The sequence below is a fragment of the Sus scrofa genome, chromosome 16, assembly GCF_000003025.6.
Source record: "Sus scrofa isolate TJ Tabasco breed Duroc chromosome 16, Sscrofa11.1, whole genome shotgun sequence".
NCBI lineage: Eukaryota > Metazoa > Chordata > Mammalia > Artiodactyla > Suidae > Sus > Sus scrofa.
Genome location: NC_010458.4, coordinates 21,168,056 through 21,185,066, shown reverse-complemented (window position 1 = coordinate 21,185,066; position 17,011 = coordinate 21,168,056). Strand labels below are relative to the sequence as shown.

Here is a 17,011-nt window from a genome sequence, read left to right as displayed (position 1 = left end):
GAAAAAAAAAAAAAACCACTGGAAATGAATTCTGGGTCAGGAAAAATACAATCTGACGTAGAAGGTCAAAACCAGGAGAGGAATTAGAAAGCACTGATGTCCTTGCCGAGATACTAAAATCTGAGATATTAATTTGGTTTTGAACTTCTAGACAGCCAAAATAGAAAAGGAATTGCTATCACCTCGAGGTGCTAATTATCTAGCCGCTCAGAGCAAGAACGATTTTCCAGTCCCTGGAAAATTCTGAATGAAATTTCCCACCTAGGATTTCACATAGGGGCCACTGAATGATGTCATGGGCATAGTATCCCTTCAGAAAATAAAATATCCTGTTATTATGGTATAAAGAAAGCTTCACCTCCACTGCTATGTTAGATTGGGAGCTTTACATCAAAGTGCTTATCAGTGAAAGCAATTCCATGGGTGGGGGGCAAGAAATATAGTTTAGTACGTAGATTTCTGATGGCATAGCTTAACTCAAGGATAGCACCTATACTATCTATAATGAATTCTGTATATTAGATATTTTCTAAATGATTCCCACAAGCTTCAGTTTTCTCAGGAGACTTTTGCTAAGAGCCAGGGTGCAGGAAGACTGAGGTTCTGTTTTTTTTTTTTTTTGTCAAGGGCTGATGTACAAATATCCGAGAGGAGTAGTCAATGCATATTACTACACAAATCTAGCTATTTTCAACTGAGAGTTATACAGTGCAGAATTATATTTAATCACATCTATCTTGATCTGTACCTTTTCTTTTGGGTGAAGTTTCACTTTTCTTCCCTTTTCCTTCCTGAGGAGATTCTCGATTACCATGGGGGGGTTCTAAACAAAATTCAATACATAAATATCTTTGATGAGTTTCTTCAATACCCTGGGCTATGATTTTAAGCAATCAAATGTTATTTCTCAAACAGTTGTATTTGTGACCTGCGTTAAATGGCTCAGGTCTTTACTGTGAGTTAAAATCGATCTGAAGGCAGGCTACGGATTGAAACTCTTGAATCACAACCCTGATAGTACTCTTCTATTCTGTCACACTGAGAGGTTGAGTCCTCAGTTTACTATCAACATTTGGGAGTAAATTTGATTGTAAACTCTTTAATGCAAAATAGCTGAGGAGTGTTAACAGTTAGTCATAAGTCCATTTGGATATAATTTACTGGAATGATCCTTATACAATGAGACAACTGGATCTGTAATAAAAATGATACCAAATCACCTTGAAGAAGCATTAAATAACCACATTGTTTTGATCTGGTGCATCCTTGAACTTCTCTTGACCCCATGTTTGGTTGCCTTGGGACTTCTACATTCCATTGTGCATTGACTTCAACTTGTAATGCAGGAGTTCCCGTGGTGACTCAGTGGTTAACGAATCCGACTGGGAGCCATGAGGTTGCAGGTTCGATCCCTGGCCTTGCTCAGTGCGTTAAGGATCCGGCATTGCTGTGAACTGTGGTGTAGGTTGCAGATGTGGCTTGGATCCCGCGTTGCTGTGGCTCTGGCATAGACCGGCAGCTACAGCTCCGATTCAACCCCTAGCCTTGGAACCTCCATATGCCATGGGAGCAGCCCTAGAAATGGCAAAAAGACAAACAAACAAACAAACAAACAAACAAAAAAAAACAAAAAACTTGTAAAGGATGGTTTGGGTGTGTGTATATATATATGTTGGATTCCCCAGAATCTAGTTAAAAACACAGTGGAAAGGGGAAAATGGGAAACTGATAACCTAAGGGTCAATAAGATGTCCCAAATAATAGTTCTTTGAAAATATCATTACATCCCACATAATTCACCAAATAAATTCAATCTCTTTGTCCTGGGCTATATTTGTTTGTTTGTTTTCCTTCATTGGAAGAATGCACATATGGGGTAATTTAAACGCCTGTGATGGAAAGACTGTCTGACCTATTCTTTGTATTTAGAAGTGATAGTTATAAGAATGTGTAAATGCATAGCTCACATCACTTACATTTAAACATCTCAGATCCAAAAACCAAGATTCCATTGAAATAAGTGAAGGAAAGAATCAATCTTGAAACTTTGTTAACCTCTATAAAAAGAACTTTTAAACATCCAAATAGTCCAACACCAAACTCATTCATAAATAAATAAATAAAATCTTTTCGTTGCTTTTTTTTTTTTTTTTTTTTTAGAAATAGGCTTAATAAAAAGTCTAGATATACTCTTAGTTGTTTTAATGACAATATTCTGGGTAAAAACTATTTTTTTAATGGTAGTTTTTAATGGAATGATCTTTTTCTGCTTTTTTCTATTTTTTGGCTGTGCCCAAGGGACTGAGCTTGAGCCACAGCAGTGACACTGCCAAATCCTAAGCTGCTAGGTCACCAGGGAACTCCCTGGGTAACCAACTATTAAACTAGCTCTAAACTGTAGCAAAAGGCAACAGAAAAGGTAAAAACAGACACCTAAGACACTGAACTTATAAAGTATTGTGAGCAAGCCCGATTTCTGCTGGGGGTAGTATGTACTCTGACTATTTTTAAAAATTGTTTCCAAAAATTTATTCTGAAATGTCAAAATATATTCTTTTTTTTTGTCTTTTTAGGGCCACACCCGTGGCATATGGAGGTTCCCAGGCTAGGGGTCCAATCGGAGCTGTAGCTGCCGGCCTACACCACAGCCTTGGCAACACCAGATCCGAGCCATGTCTGCGACCTACACCACAGCTCATGCAACACTGGATCCTTTACCCACTAAGCGAGACCAGGGATTGAACCCAAAACCTCATGTTTCCTAGTCGGATTCGTTTCTGCTGTGCCACAACAGGAACTCCCCAATTCTGCCATTTAAATTAAATTTGACATTAGTACTTGGTCATTAACCCTTTAATGGAACATAACTGAAGCTTTCCAAATTTAATCTCAACTGCATCTGAAGCAGATATAAAATGCAGAACTGTAGAACATTAATAAACAGAAACCACAATTATAGAGTTTGGAGACCAGAATGGGGAGCTCTTAGGCCCTAAGAGGATAGCATTGTCTATACAGGGGGAAGAAAGACTCTTTTTTTCTTGGCAAGAACTCAGCCAATGAAAAGCACCATTTACTTTGTCCCCTCAACTTCCTTTTCACTCTATAAAAGCATTCCCCTTCCCTGGCCATACAGGGACTTGTACATGGCTCCTCATGATTGCAGACCCTGCAGTACAATTCTCTGCTATTTTATTTTATTTTTTGCTTTTTAGGGTTGCACTTGCAGTACATGGAAGTTCCCAGGCTAGGGGTTGAATCAGAGCTGTAGTTGCCAGCCTACCCGACAAGCAATGCAGCATCTGAGCCACGTCTGTGATCTACAGCGAAGCTCACAGCAATGCCAGATCCCTAAGCCGCTGAGTCAGGCCAGGGATGGAACCCGCATCCTCATGGATACTAGTCAGGTTCATTACTGCTGAGCCACAAAGGGAACTTCCAATTCTCTTCTAATTCTAAATAAACCTATCTTTTTGGAAGAAATATCTGACAGTCTGTTTCAGGTCAAAGACCCAGATACAATGTACAACTATATTTGCACAAAATGACTGTTAGTACTCAGTATACTATGCCTCCTTCTTCACCCTAGTTCTCCTCTTTTTGTTTTTTTAGTAAAAAATTTTTCTCTTCTTTTTTTCTCTGCTTTTAAAGAAGATGATTGGGTATTTGCATTGGACTTGTTCAGAAGCCTCAGGGTTTCAATTCTGAAAATATGTTCTTTGGAAAAAAATTGTTATTCATGCTAAAATAACTAATCCAAGCTTCCCTAAGCTGTAAGGGCAGCACAGCCTGCTCTGTTGCCCCATCAATGGCTCCCTGTGCCAAGATCACCTTCCAATATGTGCTGCAGATGGAAGGCAGTAATTGGGCTTCTGGGTGGGGATTAACTCTGCACATTTTAAAAGATCAGGCACTAGCCCTGCCCTTGGTGGGAAAAAAGAGACGGATACAACCACTCTTTGAAGCAACAATAGCTTTATTATTCCTCCAGTGCATAGCATTCAAAACACAATTTTAAATTCACAGGCAAACTTAAGAAACTTAAAGACTGAACTGTGTTGTAACCAGAAAAGCTAAAGATCTGTTTCAGGGAATGGCTCAAATACACAGACACTCCTGATGTTGAGGCCAAGGAGAGAAAAGGGAGGGGAGGCCAAAGCCTAGTTGGGTAATTCCAGGCTCCCTTTGAGCCTCTGTGAAAACTGTCTTCCCAGTTCTAAACAGCATTTTATTTGCTTTTGTTTTTGTTTGTTATCTTTTTAGGGCTGCACCCACGACATATGAAAGTTACCAGGCTAGTGGTCAAATCAGAGCTGTAGCTGCAGGCCTACACCACAGCTACAGAATCTCGGGATCCAAGCCGAGTCTGTCATCTACACCACAGTGCACGGCAATGCCAGATTCTTAACCCACTGATCGAGGCCAGGATAGAACCCAAGTCCTCATAGATAATAGTCGGGTTCATACCTGCTGAACCACCAGGGGAACTCCTAAACAGCATTTTTAAGTTTTGCATTTGTCCTCCAGACCTCTGACTTTTTTTTTTTTTTTTTTTTTTTTTTGTATATCTGTCTTTTCTAGGGCTGCACCCTTGGCATATAGAGGTTCCCAGGCTAGGGTTCTAATGGGAGCTATAGCTGCCAGCCTACACCACAGCCATAGCAATGCGGGATCCGAGCTGTGTCTTCAACCTTCACCACAGCTTACGGCAACGCCAGATCCTTAACCCACTGAGCGAGGTCAGGTATCGAACCCGCAACTTTGTGGTTCCTAGTCGGATTCGTTAACCACTGAGCCAAGATGGGAACTCCCCTAATTTTTTTTTTTTTTTTAAACAGGAAAAGTGTGTATGTTTAGTTAATTGTTTTAAGGTTTATTGTTCATACGATAATTTTTTTTTTTTTTTTAGAATTTGTACATTTTGCCTTTAGTTAAGCCCAGTTTTATTGGAATACAATGGTCTTTAATGGACCACAATATATACAGTAAAGTTTTCAAATGTATTTGTTTAATATAAATAAATTTAATTAAAAATTCAGACCCATCTCGAATCTCCATGAAGCAGAAAGATTATGGAGTTTAGAAATGCATTCCAAATCAAGAACACCTAGGTAGTCTTGTGTAACTGCACAACCAGCTACTTACAAAGCTAACCGGACCCTACAGCCACATTTGTTTCCTATATATAGCACCAAACTGAACCTGGCATTCTTCCGCTATCATACATTTCAACAATTGAGCATTTTACCTTTGTCATTATATTGTCTGCTACCTAATGGTCCTTAGTGGTTAAGGGTCTAGAAAGAACAAGCTAAAATGCAGTCTCTACACAAACTCCATCTGTGTCTGTTATATACTATAAATGTACACGGTTACTGAGGTGGCAGGTGCTTGTTTCCAGCTGATGACAATCACACAGCACTGAAGATTAACAGTACATGCAAATTCTAGTCTCCAATGAATTCTATTGATTTGTACCATTCTTCTTATGGACAGCTGGCTATGCTAAATCTCATTTTCTTAAGATGGTCTCACTCTTCACATAAATTCAAATGTACTGCTCAGCCAAGAGATGTCTGTCCTCTTGATCTGCTCTAAGCTCCTTCTGCTTATGCTCTGTGCCTCCCTCCTCTCATCTGTGGTCTTGTTCTAATCAGCAGATCTGGGTGTGAGGACTCTGGCTTCCCACCCACACAGTCAGGTACCTGTGCTTTGTGCCAGCCCTGCTCTCAGCCACTACCGCTTTCCCCTCCATCTGAGCTTTCCTGTGATTGAAGGCACTCTAAGCCTGAATCTAGACATATGGACTGCTACTATAATTAAGAATTCTTTTCTAAGTGAAAATAAGAAACGAGCAAACAGGATTATAAACCATTCGGTCAATCACCTGATGCGGGCTTCCCTTTCGCAGTGGGAGTTTTGGACCGCTCATGCGGAGGATGGGCTTCCTTCTCTTTTTCTGGTTCGGAAGGAGGAGGGGCAGGTGGTGTGGGAGGTGTAGCCTCAGGCAGAGAAAATTCTTCTTTTTTCTCAGCTTCCTTTTCTTCTGATTTTTTTTTCGCTTCAAAAGGATAATAATAAGGGCCTTTATTAGCGACTCCAGACAACTACTATTTCACTTGAACGAAGATAAACCTAAATTAATATAAAATTGCTTTTACTCAGTTAAGGCTAAATTCATGTTTTAGGGCTTTCCTTTCAACCATCCAGTCCCTAAAGCTAAGATCTGAAGTCTTCTCTGCTGAGTTAGAAATGCTTTTTCCCCTGCCTCTGATGGTGATGATGATGATGACAATGACAATGATGATGATGACAATGATGATGACAATGATAATGATGATGACAATGATGATGATGATGATAACAATGATGATGATGATGATGATGATGCTGACAATGATGATGACAATGATAATGATGATAACAATGATGATGATGATGATGATGCTGACAATGATGATGACAATGATAATGATGATGACAATGATGATGATGATGATGATGTTGTTGATGATGTTGATGATGATGATGATGTTTGTGTGTGTATGTAGTTGGTAGAAAGGCTTGTTAAGGGGGGGTGCCAAATGTAAAACTAACAGTCTAGAAGTAGCTGATATCTTGGAATAGGAAAATAAAGAATTATTTCAAAACTTTCAGTGGAACAACAAAGTGAAAAAAGCATAAAGACAAGGTGAAGAGCAATGTGACAGAAGAGGTGGGGGTACGGAGGAAACGACAGGGAAAAGAAATGTGGGACACCAACTTGTAGGAGCACATACACATGAGCCATTTAGAATGGTGCTCAGGGCTCAATTCAGTCCTAGCGATTCACTCCTTCATGCAACAACTACTTATTGAATCTGAATTGTGATGCGAAGGAAAAGAAGAGCTATAGCAACAAGGTAAAACTACTACCAATACTGTCAATAAAATAATAATAATAATAATAATAATAATAATAATAATAATAATAATATAAACAACACCAGGCAGAGTTCTGGTTGCCAGAGATACAAAGGTAAAACAAAAGAGAAAAATCACTGCCTTGTGAAACTTGTGTTTTTAGTGGTGGGAGACTCACTGTAAATATGATCATCAAATTAATTCATATAAGAAGTTGGAGGGTGGTAAGTGTTAGAAGAAAATAAATAGAACAGAGTAAAGGGGATCAGGAGTGCCATGGGGCAGGTTTTAAACAGAGTGTTTTGCAGGGTAGGGCCACTGAGAAGGTGACATCCAGCCAAGACTTGAAGAGATTCAGGGAGTGAGTGTTCCGGGGTCGGCGTGAGGCTCATTCCTGATTGTCTAGCCTCCCATTTTTGTTTTGGCCCTTTGTCTTTCAGGGCTCAGGCTCACCCTTCCTGGAACACCCTCCTGCCCTCCCCACTTCCCAGGGCTCCATCCTAGAAATGGCCGCAACTTGACCACTGTACCACTGACAACCAATACTTGCACCCTTGTATGGCTATTTTCTTTCATACAGACTCCCTTTGCCCTCGGATTATTCTTTTCAATTCAGCAAGCCAAGGAGGCTTCTTTCTGCAACTGAACAGGGGCCTGTGGGGCTCCGGGGCACAAAAAGCCTTTGTGTCCCTCATTTCTTGCCTTTAGGAAATGTGCCTCCTTAAGCCTCCATAGACTTCCCTAAGTTCCAACGTTCAGACAGGTTCAAACAGTTGCTGGTCAGGGAAGGGAGGGGATGCAAAGACAGGGGAGGAACAGTCAAGCAACAACAGTGCAGCCTTGGGGCAGATCCTGGATCCCCAAGGAATACACATAATAATATAGGCATCTTACACACCTAACAGAAAAGTTATATTCCTTATGCTTCTTTTAGAAATGAATATTTTAAAATGGAACAGCTTAGAGTCCTTCCTTGTTCTTCTTCCTGACTTAAGTGCACCCTGAATACAATCACTTGTAAGCTAAAGATTAGGAACCCTGAGCATAATTGCCTGTGGGTTAAAGATTACTAGCACATAACCTTTCTCAGGAACTTTCCTAGTTTGTTCTAATCTCTGATCAATACGCCCTTTTCGAAAGTACTGTTATTCCAGGCAATAATCCAGGAGACCAGCAGCAGGATGGTGCCGAGATCTCCTGACTCCAGCTTTGACGACTAAGACTCACCCGCCAAAGAAAGAAGAATGTATGTTCACCCCAAACGTGATTCCTATTTGAAAACCAAACCTGTTTTTCTCCTTTTTACTGTAAAACGTCCTGCAATTCTTCCCAATGGAGGGCACAGTCTTTAAGGCATTAGCCGGCTGTGGCCTCTTTTGCCTGGCAAAGCAATAAAAGCTATCTTTTTCTCCTTCACCTAAAACTCTGTCTCTGCATTTCTATTCGGCACCAGCAGACAGAGGCCAAGTTTCGGCAACAATCCTATTCGATGTTTTTCCGAAGTGGAAATTAAGGTTTTTTTTTTTTTTCTGATTATAAAAGTAATACATAATTATTAGTAGTATTTATTTATTTATTTATTTTTGTCTTTTTGCCATTTCTAGGGCAGCTCCCTTGGCATATGGAGGTTCCCAGGCTAGGGATCAAATCAGAGCTGTAGCCGCCGGCCTACGCCAGAGCCACAGCAACGGGGGATCCAAGCCATGTCTGCGACCTGCACCACAGCTCACGGCAACGCCGGATCCTTAACCCATTGAGCAAGGTCAGGGATCGAACCCGCAGCCTCATGATTCCTAGTCAGATTTGTTAACCACTGAGCCATGACGGGAACTCCCGCAGTATTTTTTTAAATCCAACAATTTAGACAAGTAAGCAGAAAGGGAAATTTCCCGTTGTCTCTTTGTTCTTTTCCCTCTCGCACCCTAAAGGGTTGTATTATCAAAGAGAAAACCACAGGCCTATAATGGTGTTGCTGCTGTTAAAGAAAGCCCATGATACCAAACCTGGACTTACTATCTGCTTCAACATCAGTTCCTCTTTTCTCCAGAAACATCATCTTAATCACCCAGTTTGGAACCTTCTGGTCAGCACCAATGAGGTAATCTATCATGTGGGGCCTCTCTTGATCCCTTTCCCCTCCTACGCCACCCCCACAACTGCACCCCAAAAGAAGAAAAGGCACTTGCAAGGTAAAGACCCCCGTAGTTCCCTTCCTCGCAAAAAGAAGATGTTCTGGGCCCAAATAACTTTTTTTTTGGCCTTTTCCTTTTTTTAAATTTTTTTATTTTTTTGTCTTTTTGTCTTTTTAGGGCTGCGCCGGTGGCATATGGAGGTTCCCAGGCTAGGGGTCGAATCAGAGCTACAGCTGCCGGCCTATGCCAGAGCCACAGCAATGCAGGATCCGAGCCACATCTGCGACCTACGCCACAGCTCACGGCAACGCCGGATCCTTAATCCACTGAGCAAGGCCAGGAATTGAACCCGCAACCTCATGGTTCCTAGTCGGATTCGTTTCCGCTGCCTCACAAGGGGAACTCCTTCTCTTGCTTTTGTTAATGACATCCCTGGCCCACCCTCCCCTTTGTACTGCTCCTTGGAGAGACAGGATGGGGGGTTTGATGGGATGGTGGCCAGTTTAGGAACAGCGGAATAAGGCCAGTTAGAGCTTCAAATGTACTGGGCTGAATTTTGTTTTTCAGGAGGACACGCTGTCAGACTCTTCTCTGTGCCCATTTTCTACTTAACAGCATGCTAGGATCATTTTGAAACAGCAGGCTATACCTAGAAGTACTGTATGCTTTTTTAAATTTTATTTTTAACTTAATCAGGATGTGTAATACACAGTACTAGGTTAGGCAAATGTTTGTTATTTTAATTATAAAATATTTGTTAAAACAATTCCCTGATTGGAATGTAAGTCTGAAACAAGGGGCAGTTGAGCTTGTTAATACAGTGTGATTAGAATGTAAAAGCTTTAGGAAAATGTTGATGTGAGTCTGACAGCCGGCAAAGGCACTGATTCTGATCTGTAGATGTTTGACGCTACAGCTTTAAATCCGTTTGTTTTTGCCTCCCAAAATTAAGACTAAGATTTCTGTGGGAGGTTTCCTCTCTCCTCTCAGCCTAATGTCTGTCAAATAACACGTTAAGCCTCTTATATAATATAGGGTTGGTTTTTGTTTTGTCTGAAAGCTTCGCATAGGTGTTCTGGGAAATAGACACTTAGATGGGAAGCTTGTCTTTCTGAGTGTGAGCTCCTGGGTCCCCAAGGTGACTGCGGCTTATACGTATGTGCTACTTTGGTGTCAGTTCACTGAAGTGTTACAGCAGTTAGGTCATCAATCTAAGCATGGGAGACAACATACTCACAAGGCAGTTTTAGAATCTTTGTGAGATTATTAGTTCTGGTGATGTTTTATTACACCAAGAAACTGTAGTTAGCATTGTAGTTGGGGTGACTGAAAAACAAAAGGGAAATATTTATTTCTGAAATCACTTCTCCAAGGTAAGATCTCAACTGAAGTCTGGCATTGGCCACGTATAAGCCTAAGATCTTGTTCAGTAATAAATTCCGATAATACTATGAAAAGTTAATGGGCAATTACTATTGGTTGAATAAAGGGGGAAGGAGGTCAGGATGGCTTAATGTGGGTAAAATACACCCCAGAAGTAGACTAATAAATAGTCAATAGTAAATTCATACCAAAACAAGAAGATTTGGGGGAAATACTCTGCCTAGTATTTTCAACCTAGAAAGATAGTTCACTCAATGTTTCCTTCTAATGTTGAGGTCAACAGATTTAAATCTTTACCCTTCTCTAGAAAATCCTTAGTTTTAACTCTGCTTTTTTTTTTTTTTTCCCAAATGAAAACAAACTTTTAGCAAGGTAACCTCTTTTGATTAGATTAAATTAAAATGAAGAGAGCAAAATCTTTTATTTAGAAACATTTCCATTGGAAAGCTAAAATCAGAGGTAGAAGACACTGGTAGATGGTATAACCCAAAAAGAAGACAGAAATGTGCAATCACACATTCATTTCCTCCTCAACTCACTAAAACCACACATTTTTGTTATGTAAGCTCAAAATTATAAAGAACTGTAATTACCTTTATTCTCTTTTTTCATTATTTCTGCCATAAACATTTCCTTTACTTTTTGGCATAGGGACTGTTCATCTACTTCAGCGTTCATTTTTATCAAAATGTTTTCTGGCTCTGTAAACCATTGCTCCAATGAAGGCCAGTGGTCCCAGAAGCCTATAATTCTGCAAAATCCAAATATTATATGACTAGCACATACTGAGTGAAATATTAGAGTAACATTAAGCATGATTTATCTAATTACATGATGAAAAAGTAAGCTGCCAATATAGTTAAATCTGAAAAGTCAACTTCAAGAAATCTACAGGCGATGAAATATGATCCACTTTAAATGAGAAATCGTTAATGCCATCAAGCCATAGATTTTGAGATACATGAAAGAGTAAAAGAAGATTTGAAAGTTCTACCATTTCAGGAAATCTTTGGTGTGGGTTCACTTCTCTAAGTGGGAAGCTAAGGAAACAACCTCTACACCTCATAGTAGACAAATTCTGAGCATCCTTCTGATGGTAGGCCATACAGTCTGGGCCACTGAGGTCATCTCTAAAGTTGAAGAGAATTTTGAGTAAATGTAGATGATTCTGACTTACTTGCTTTACTCAAATATACTCTTGGAATGATTTTTGAAACTTTCCTGTTTCTGAAAGTAGATAGGCTTAATGTAGCTCAAATTCCTCTTCCCTGGCTTACTTCATATTTTCTGAGTTCTCAAAGTTTCAGTAAACGAAGTTTTCTTTTCCAGTGAACAAAGTGCTTACAACATAAATAAGGCCTTTTTTTTTAAAAGGATGACTTCATTTTAGTAAAACATAAGCACTAAACCACTATAATCTGATGTATATATAATTTATATACATAATTTATAATCAGATTATATAATCTATATAATCTGAGGTAAAGAATCTATATAATCTATAATCTGATGTAGAAACACTATAATCTGATGTATATAATCTATGTAATCTATAATCTGATGCATAGCTCTTTGAAAGTCCATGATCTTCACTGGTATTTGTTGAATGGGGGCTGAATTTGGATTCCATATAACAAACTTGTAAATTCATGTAGCTATAAAGGGAAGTGTTGCCTGATTTAATTCTCTTCTTCTCAAACTAAGATGACTTGTGCTCTCAGCATAAAAACTAGCACAGGAGTTCCCTGGTGGCTTAGTGGTTAAGGACCTGGCATTGTCATTGCTACAGCTCCTATCACTGATGTAGCATGGGTTTGATCCCTGGTCTGGGATGGCCCAGGAATGGCCAAAAAAAAAAAAAAAAAAAATCTCACCTTTGGAGTTCCCGTTGTGGTTCAGTGGATTAAGGACCTGACAGAGTGTCCATGAGGATGCAGTGTCAATCCCTGGCCTCACTGAGTGGGTTAAAGATCCAGTGTTGCCACAAGCTGTGACATTGGTCACAGATGTGGCTAGGATCCAGTGTTGCTGTGGCTCTGGTGCAGGCTGGAGCTGCAGCTCTGATTCCCCCTCTAGTCTGGGAACTTCCATATGCTAGAGGTGCAGCTGTAAAAAGGGGGGAAAAACATCAGCACATAAATATTTCACTCAACATCAAAGCTACTTAGTTTTCTTTTACCTGTAAAAGACTGAATGCTAGGAAATACATTTTTTTTCCCTGGATCTGATGATTCTAGAGTGACTAGCTGTCAGTCTATTCAAAGGATAAGAAACAAGAAGCAGGGCATTGAGCTTTAAACTAACCTGTGCTGTATTTGGTCTCTTAAATTCTGGTCTTCATCCATATCTTGGTTTTCAGCAGCTACACGTTGATTGATATTTTCATGAGGAGTTTCACTTAAAAATGCTTCAGCTATGATATGGAAATGACTTCATTAGATAATCTGCTCAAGAGTCAAAATTGCAGTGGCACTGCTAAAATGTACTGATTCAAGAAAGCCAAACAGATATGGTCCCACCATTGGTCTGATATTAATTAAAATGCTTAACAAGATGTTGCAAAAGTACAGTTTGGGGATCAGGATTCAAATTTACCTTGGCAATTGGGGAAAATGGGGTGAAGTACAACACTATAGAGAGGAACTATAATTTCAAGCTAAAAGGATCCCCTATGAATTGATTAGGAGGAGATGAGAATTAAAAATGATGGTTCATTATGAATAACAAACTAGGAAACAATTAGAAAATCAACACTATGATGTAAAACTAAGAATGAAATAACAGAATGGCCATAAAGTCAACTATGCATGCAAGTTATTTGCCAATAGTTTATTACAATAAGATAAAATAATTTCTTTCTAACTTGGTTTTTCCCCATAGAACAGACATAAAAGAGACCAATGGAGTTCCCTTCGTGGTGCAGTGGTTAACGAATCTGACTAGGAACCATGAGGTTGTGGGTTCGATCCCTGCCCATGCTCAGTGGGTTAAGGATCTGGCATTGCCGTGAGCTGTGGTGTAGATCGCAGACGCGGCTCGGATCCTGCGTTGCTGTAGCTCTGGTGTAGGCCGGTGGCTACAGCTTCAAACGGACCCCTAGCCTGGGAACTTCCATGTGCCGCGGGAGCAGCCCTAGAAAAGGCAAAAAGACAAAAAAAAAAAAAAAAAAAAAAAAGAGCGAGAGAGAGAGAGAGAGAGAGAGAGAGAGAGAGAGAGAGAGAGAGAGACCAAAACCAAAAACAATCTCAACTCCTCTGGCTGAGTCTTATTCAGGATTAATGTACAAAGTCCAGAAACTCACAAATTCAGGATAAATGGAAAATCGTAAAGAGGAAAAGAAAGACTTGACCTGGATTAAAAAGAACTAGAATTAATCAATACAAGAGGACATTGAAGAGTGAGTTAATAGTGTTCAAGAAAATGAAGGACCTTCACAAGATATGACAATCAATTGTTCTCCATCTACATTCACGGTAGAAAAAGAGGAAATTAATTTAGGACACAGAATATGCTTATAGGTTATTCATAAAACCCAAAGACCACTGACAGTAATGGGTGATTGACGACAACTGTGGGAGTGCATCTCAGGAGACGTCATCATGCACAATCCCATGGTCACTATCTCATGTCTGTCAAGGACTCCAGCGCAGGGATCAGCATCCTGTCTCCTCAAACCATACCCAAGCACTGGCCCCTTCCCCTCCTCTCTGCCTCCAGCCCTCACTACCATGGCCACGTCCTGGATTCTGTGATCCCTTGCAATGGCTCCATCTCTGCTATTTTAGTGACTTACACTCCTTTTATTTGTCTTCCCAGCACTCCTGTATAGCTGATGAACCTCTATGGGATCATCCAGCCCCCCAAATTCCTATATCCTTTCCCCCAAATTGACCAGCATTATCGTGACTTCACTTTATTTCATAACAAATCTGAGTTGCATGGCTGAACAGTTCAACTTCTCTCCGTCATCTGACAACTTCAGTTTGTGTCCTTCAGCTACACCAGCCTTAGATGACATTCAAATCTCTTTCTGGGGCTACACTTATACTGTAGACTTCTTTGAAGATAAATACACAATCTTTAGAGTTGTAATCTCAGTAATTCTCTGGCTCAAAAATCAGGTGAACTCTTTATATGCACACTTTGCTAAAGTATAGAGAGAGTGAGACAGAGACACACACACAGAGAGAGAGAGAGAGAGAGAGAGAGAGAGACAGAGACAGAGAGAGAGACAGAGAGAGAAAGGATGTTAATAATGATGAGAAATATCCTGTTGCCATGGCACTTTCTTTCAGAGACGAGCTTCTTGAGAGCTATCTCCACTCACACTCCACCTCCTCTCCTCCCATTCACACCTCCTTCCAGTGCAGTCCATGCTTCCCTGTCTCCTACTCCATTGAAAAAGCTCTTATTCTGGTTTCCAAAGATGTCAAAGCCAATGGACATGTTTCCGTGTTTATCTTATTTGATATCTCTGTCACATTTACGAGTAATATTTAGCACATAGTTCTTGAATGTTTTTACACATATAGTCAGTCCTCCATCCATGGATTCAACCAAACACGAATTGAAAATACTTGGGGAAAAAATTCCAGAACATTCCAGAAAGCAAAACTTGATTTTGCCATGTGCTGACAAGTATTTACATGGTATCTACACTGTGTTTGCAACTATTTACGTAACATTTACATTGTATTAGTCATTATAAGCAATCTAGAGATGATTTAAAGCATAAGAGAGGATGTGCATAGGTTACATACAGACACTACACAATTTCATGTCAGGGACTCGAGCATCCACAGATTTTGGTTCTGCAGGGATCTGGAACTAATCCCCTCTGAAAACTGAGGGATGACTGTATTACATTGTTTTATATTCACAACAAAACTTGTGAAGTAGGATTGTGATTCTATAACTGGTCCAAATTACATAGTTCACAAACCACAGAGAAAGCATTCGATTCCAGTCAATCTGATTCCAGGCTCTGAACTTCTTTTTAACTGTTAAATTGTTTATTGAACCACAACTGCCAAAAAGAACACACACATGAATATATAGCTCAGTGACCTCACCAAATGAATGCAGCATCCAGATCGAGAAACAAACATTACCACCTCATGTTTCTGTTCAGTCACTATACACGACGAAAGTTAGCCAGTAGCCAGGCAGAGCTTGAACTCAAAACCTCTCGGTATCTCTTATCATCTTATGAACACTGCTGTTCCCTCTCAGGCTGACCAATGGCTCAAGGCACTGGCCAAGAACCAGGCAGCTACTTACTCTTCCATTCTGACAGAGGCTTTTATGCTCCTACATTGACTATTTCCTCTCCTTAGGTCTCCTGGTCTCCTGCCTGCTGACTCCATTTCTCTCTGCCTAGCCTTGGCTGGACTGATGTTCAGCCTCTGAGCCCCCCCGACTTTGGCTGTAAGATGCTTCCCAGTGATGATGTTCTTTAGGCTTCTTCACAGACCCCAAGCATTGCAGGGCCACATGCTACAGCCAACCCTAGTGACTGGGCTCCCACACCCCAGCCAGACCTCAGGACCCCACTGGTCTGACACCCTTATTTTGAAAATCTGTCCTCCCTTGGCTTATGCGATATTAATCCCCTGGCTTTCTTCTTTTCGTTCTAGCTGCTGCTTTTAAACACTTCTTCCTTTGCTCTCCCTGTTAATCTGAAGGTTTCTTGGCTGTCATCCTGGATATTTTTTAAAATGTTTTTTTCTTCCTAGATGATTTGTCTTACCTTCGAATCCTTAACTTTAGTGCATGCTTCTCTCCTGACATCTAGGACCATTTATAGAACTGGTCTCTGAACATCATAGCTTAAAAGTCCCATAGGTGCTAGGTACTTCAAGTTCAACATGACCCTAAAAAATTTCCATGTTCTCTAAGTGAATGGTATCATCATTCGAAAAGTTGTGCAACTCCAAAACTTGAAGTCATCCTGTTCTCTCTGTACTAACACATCCCCCAAGCCAACAGTTCTATAGTTGTCCCCTCAAATACCACTCGGAGCTGACTCTTCCTACTCACTTCTCTAGCTGTCTTCATGCCTCTGTTGCTTTTCAGATGGTAATAGTCTTAACAACTCATTTCATTGCTTGCAGTCTCACTCCTCCACACTCCAGTTAGAGTGACCACTATGAAGAGTATATCCAAGTGCATTAAATCTCAGCTTTAATAGGATTTAGTGACTTCACACCGCTTCAGGATTAAGTTCAAACACCTCAACCCAGGACAAGACTCTTCAGCTGATCCCTGCCTGCCCTCCAGGCTCATTTCTGCCACTCCTCCACCCCTGCTGCCTCTCAGTCCTACTGATAATTCTGCTGTTCTCTAGATGGACCACGCTCACTTGCCCAGCCTTGCACACGCATTTCCCTCCACCTTCCTCCTGATCTTCACCTGGTAAATATTTTCCCATGCTGGGCTCACCTACTGTAGCTCATAAATGATGATATTACAATAATCAGTTTATTTTTGTTTCTTCTCCCTCTATATTGTCAACTATGTGAGGATAGGGACTTGCCCTTCATTTCTCTATCATCAGTTCCTGGCATATTATAAATGTTAGATCAATATTGACT

The 17,011-nt window shown here is 40.4% G+C and overlaps 1 protein-coding gene across 1 annotated transcript in view; it reads right to left on the bottom strand.

The window, feature by feature from the left end:
• The window catches only part of SPEF2 (sperm flagellar 2), a 176,129-nt gene that overhangs the window by 79,525 nt on the left and 79,593 nt on the right, over nucleotides 1–17,011 (bottom strand). Inside the window, 4 exon segments of the mRNA NM_001044561.1 lie at nucleotides 749–823; nucleotides 5,888–6,061; nucleotides 11,012–11,169; nucleotides 12,723–12,831. Of these exon segments, the coding sequence (NP_001038026.1) occupies nucleotides 749–823; nucleotides 5,888–6,061; nucleotides 11,012–11,169; nucleotides 12,723–12,831 (516 nt within the window).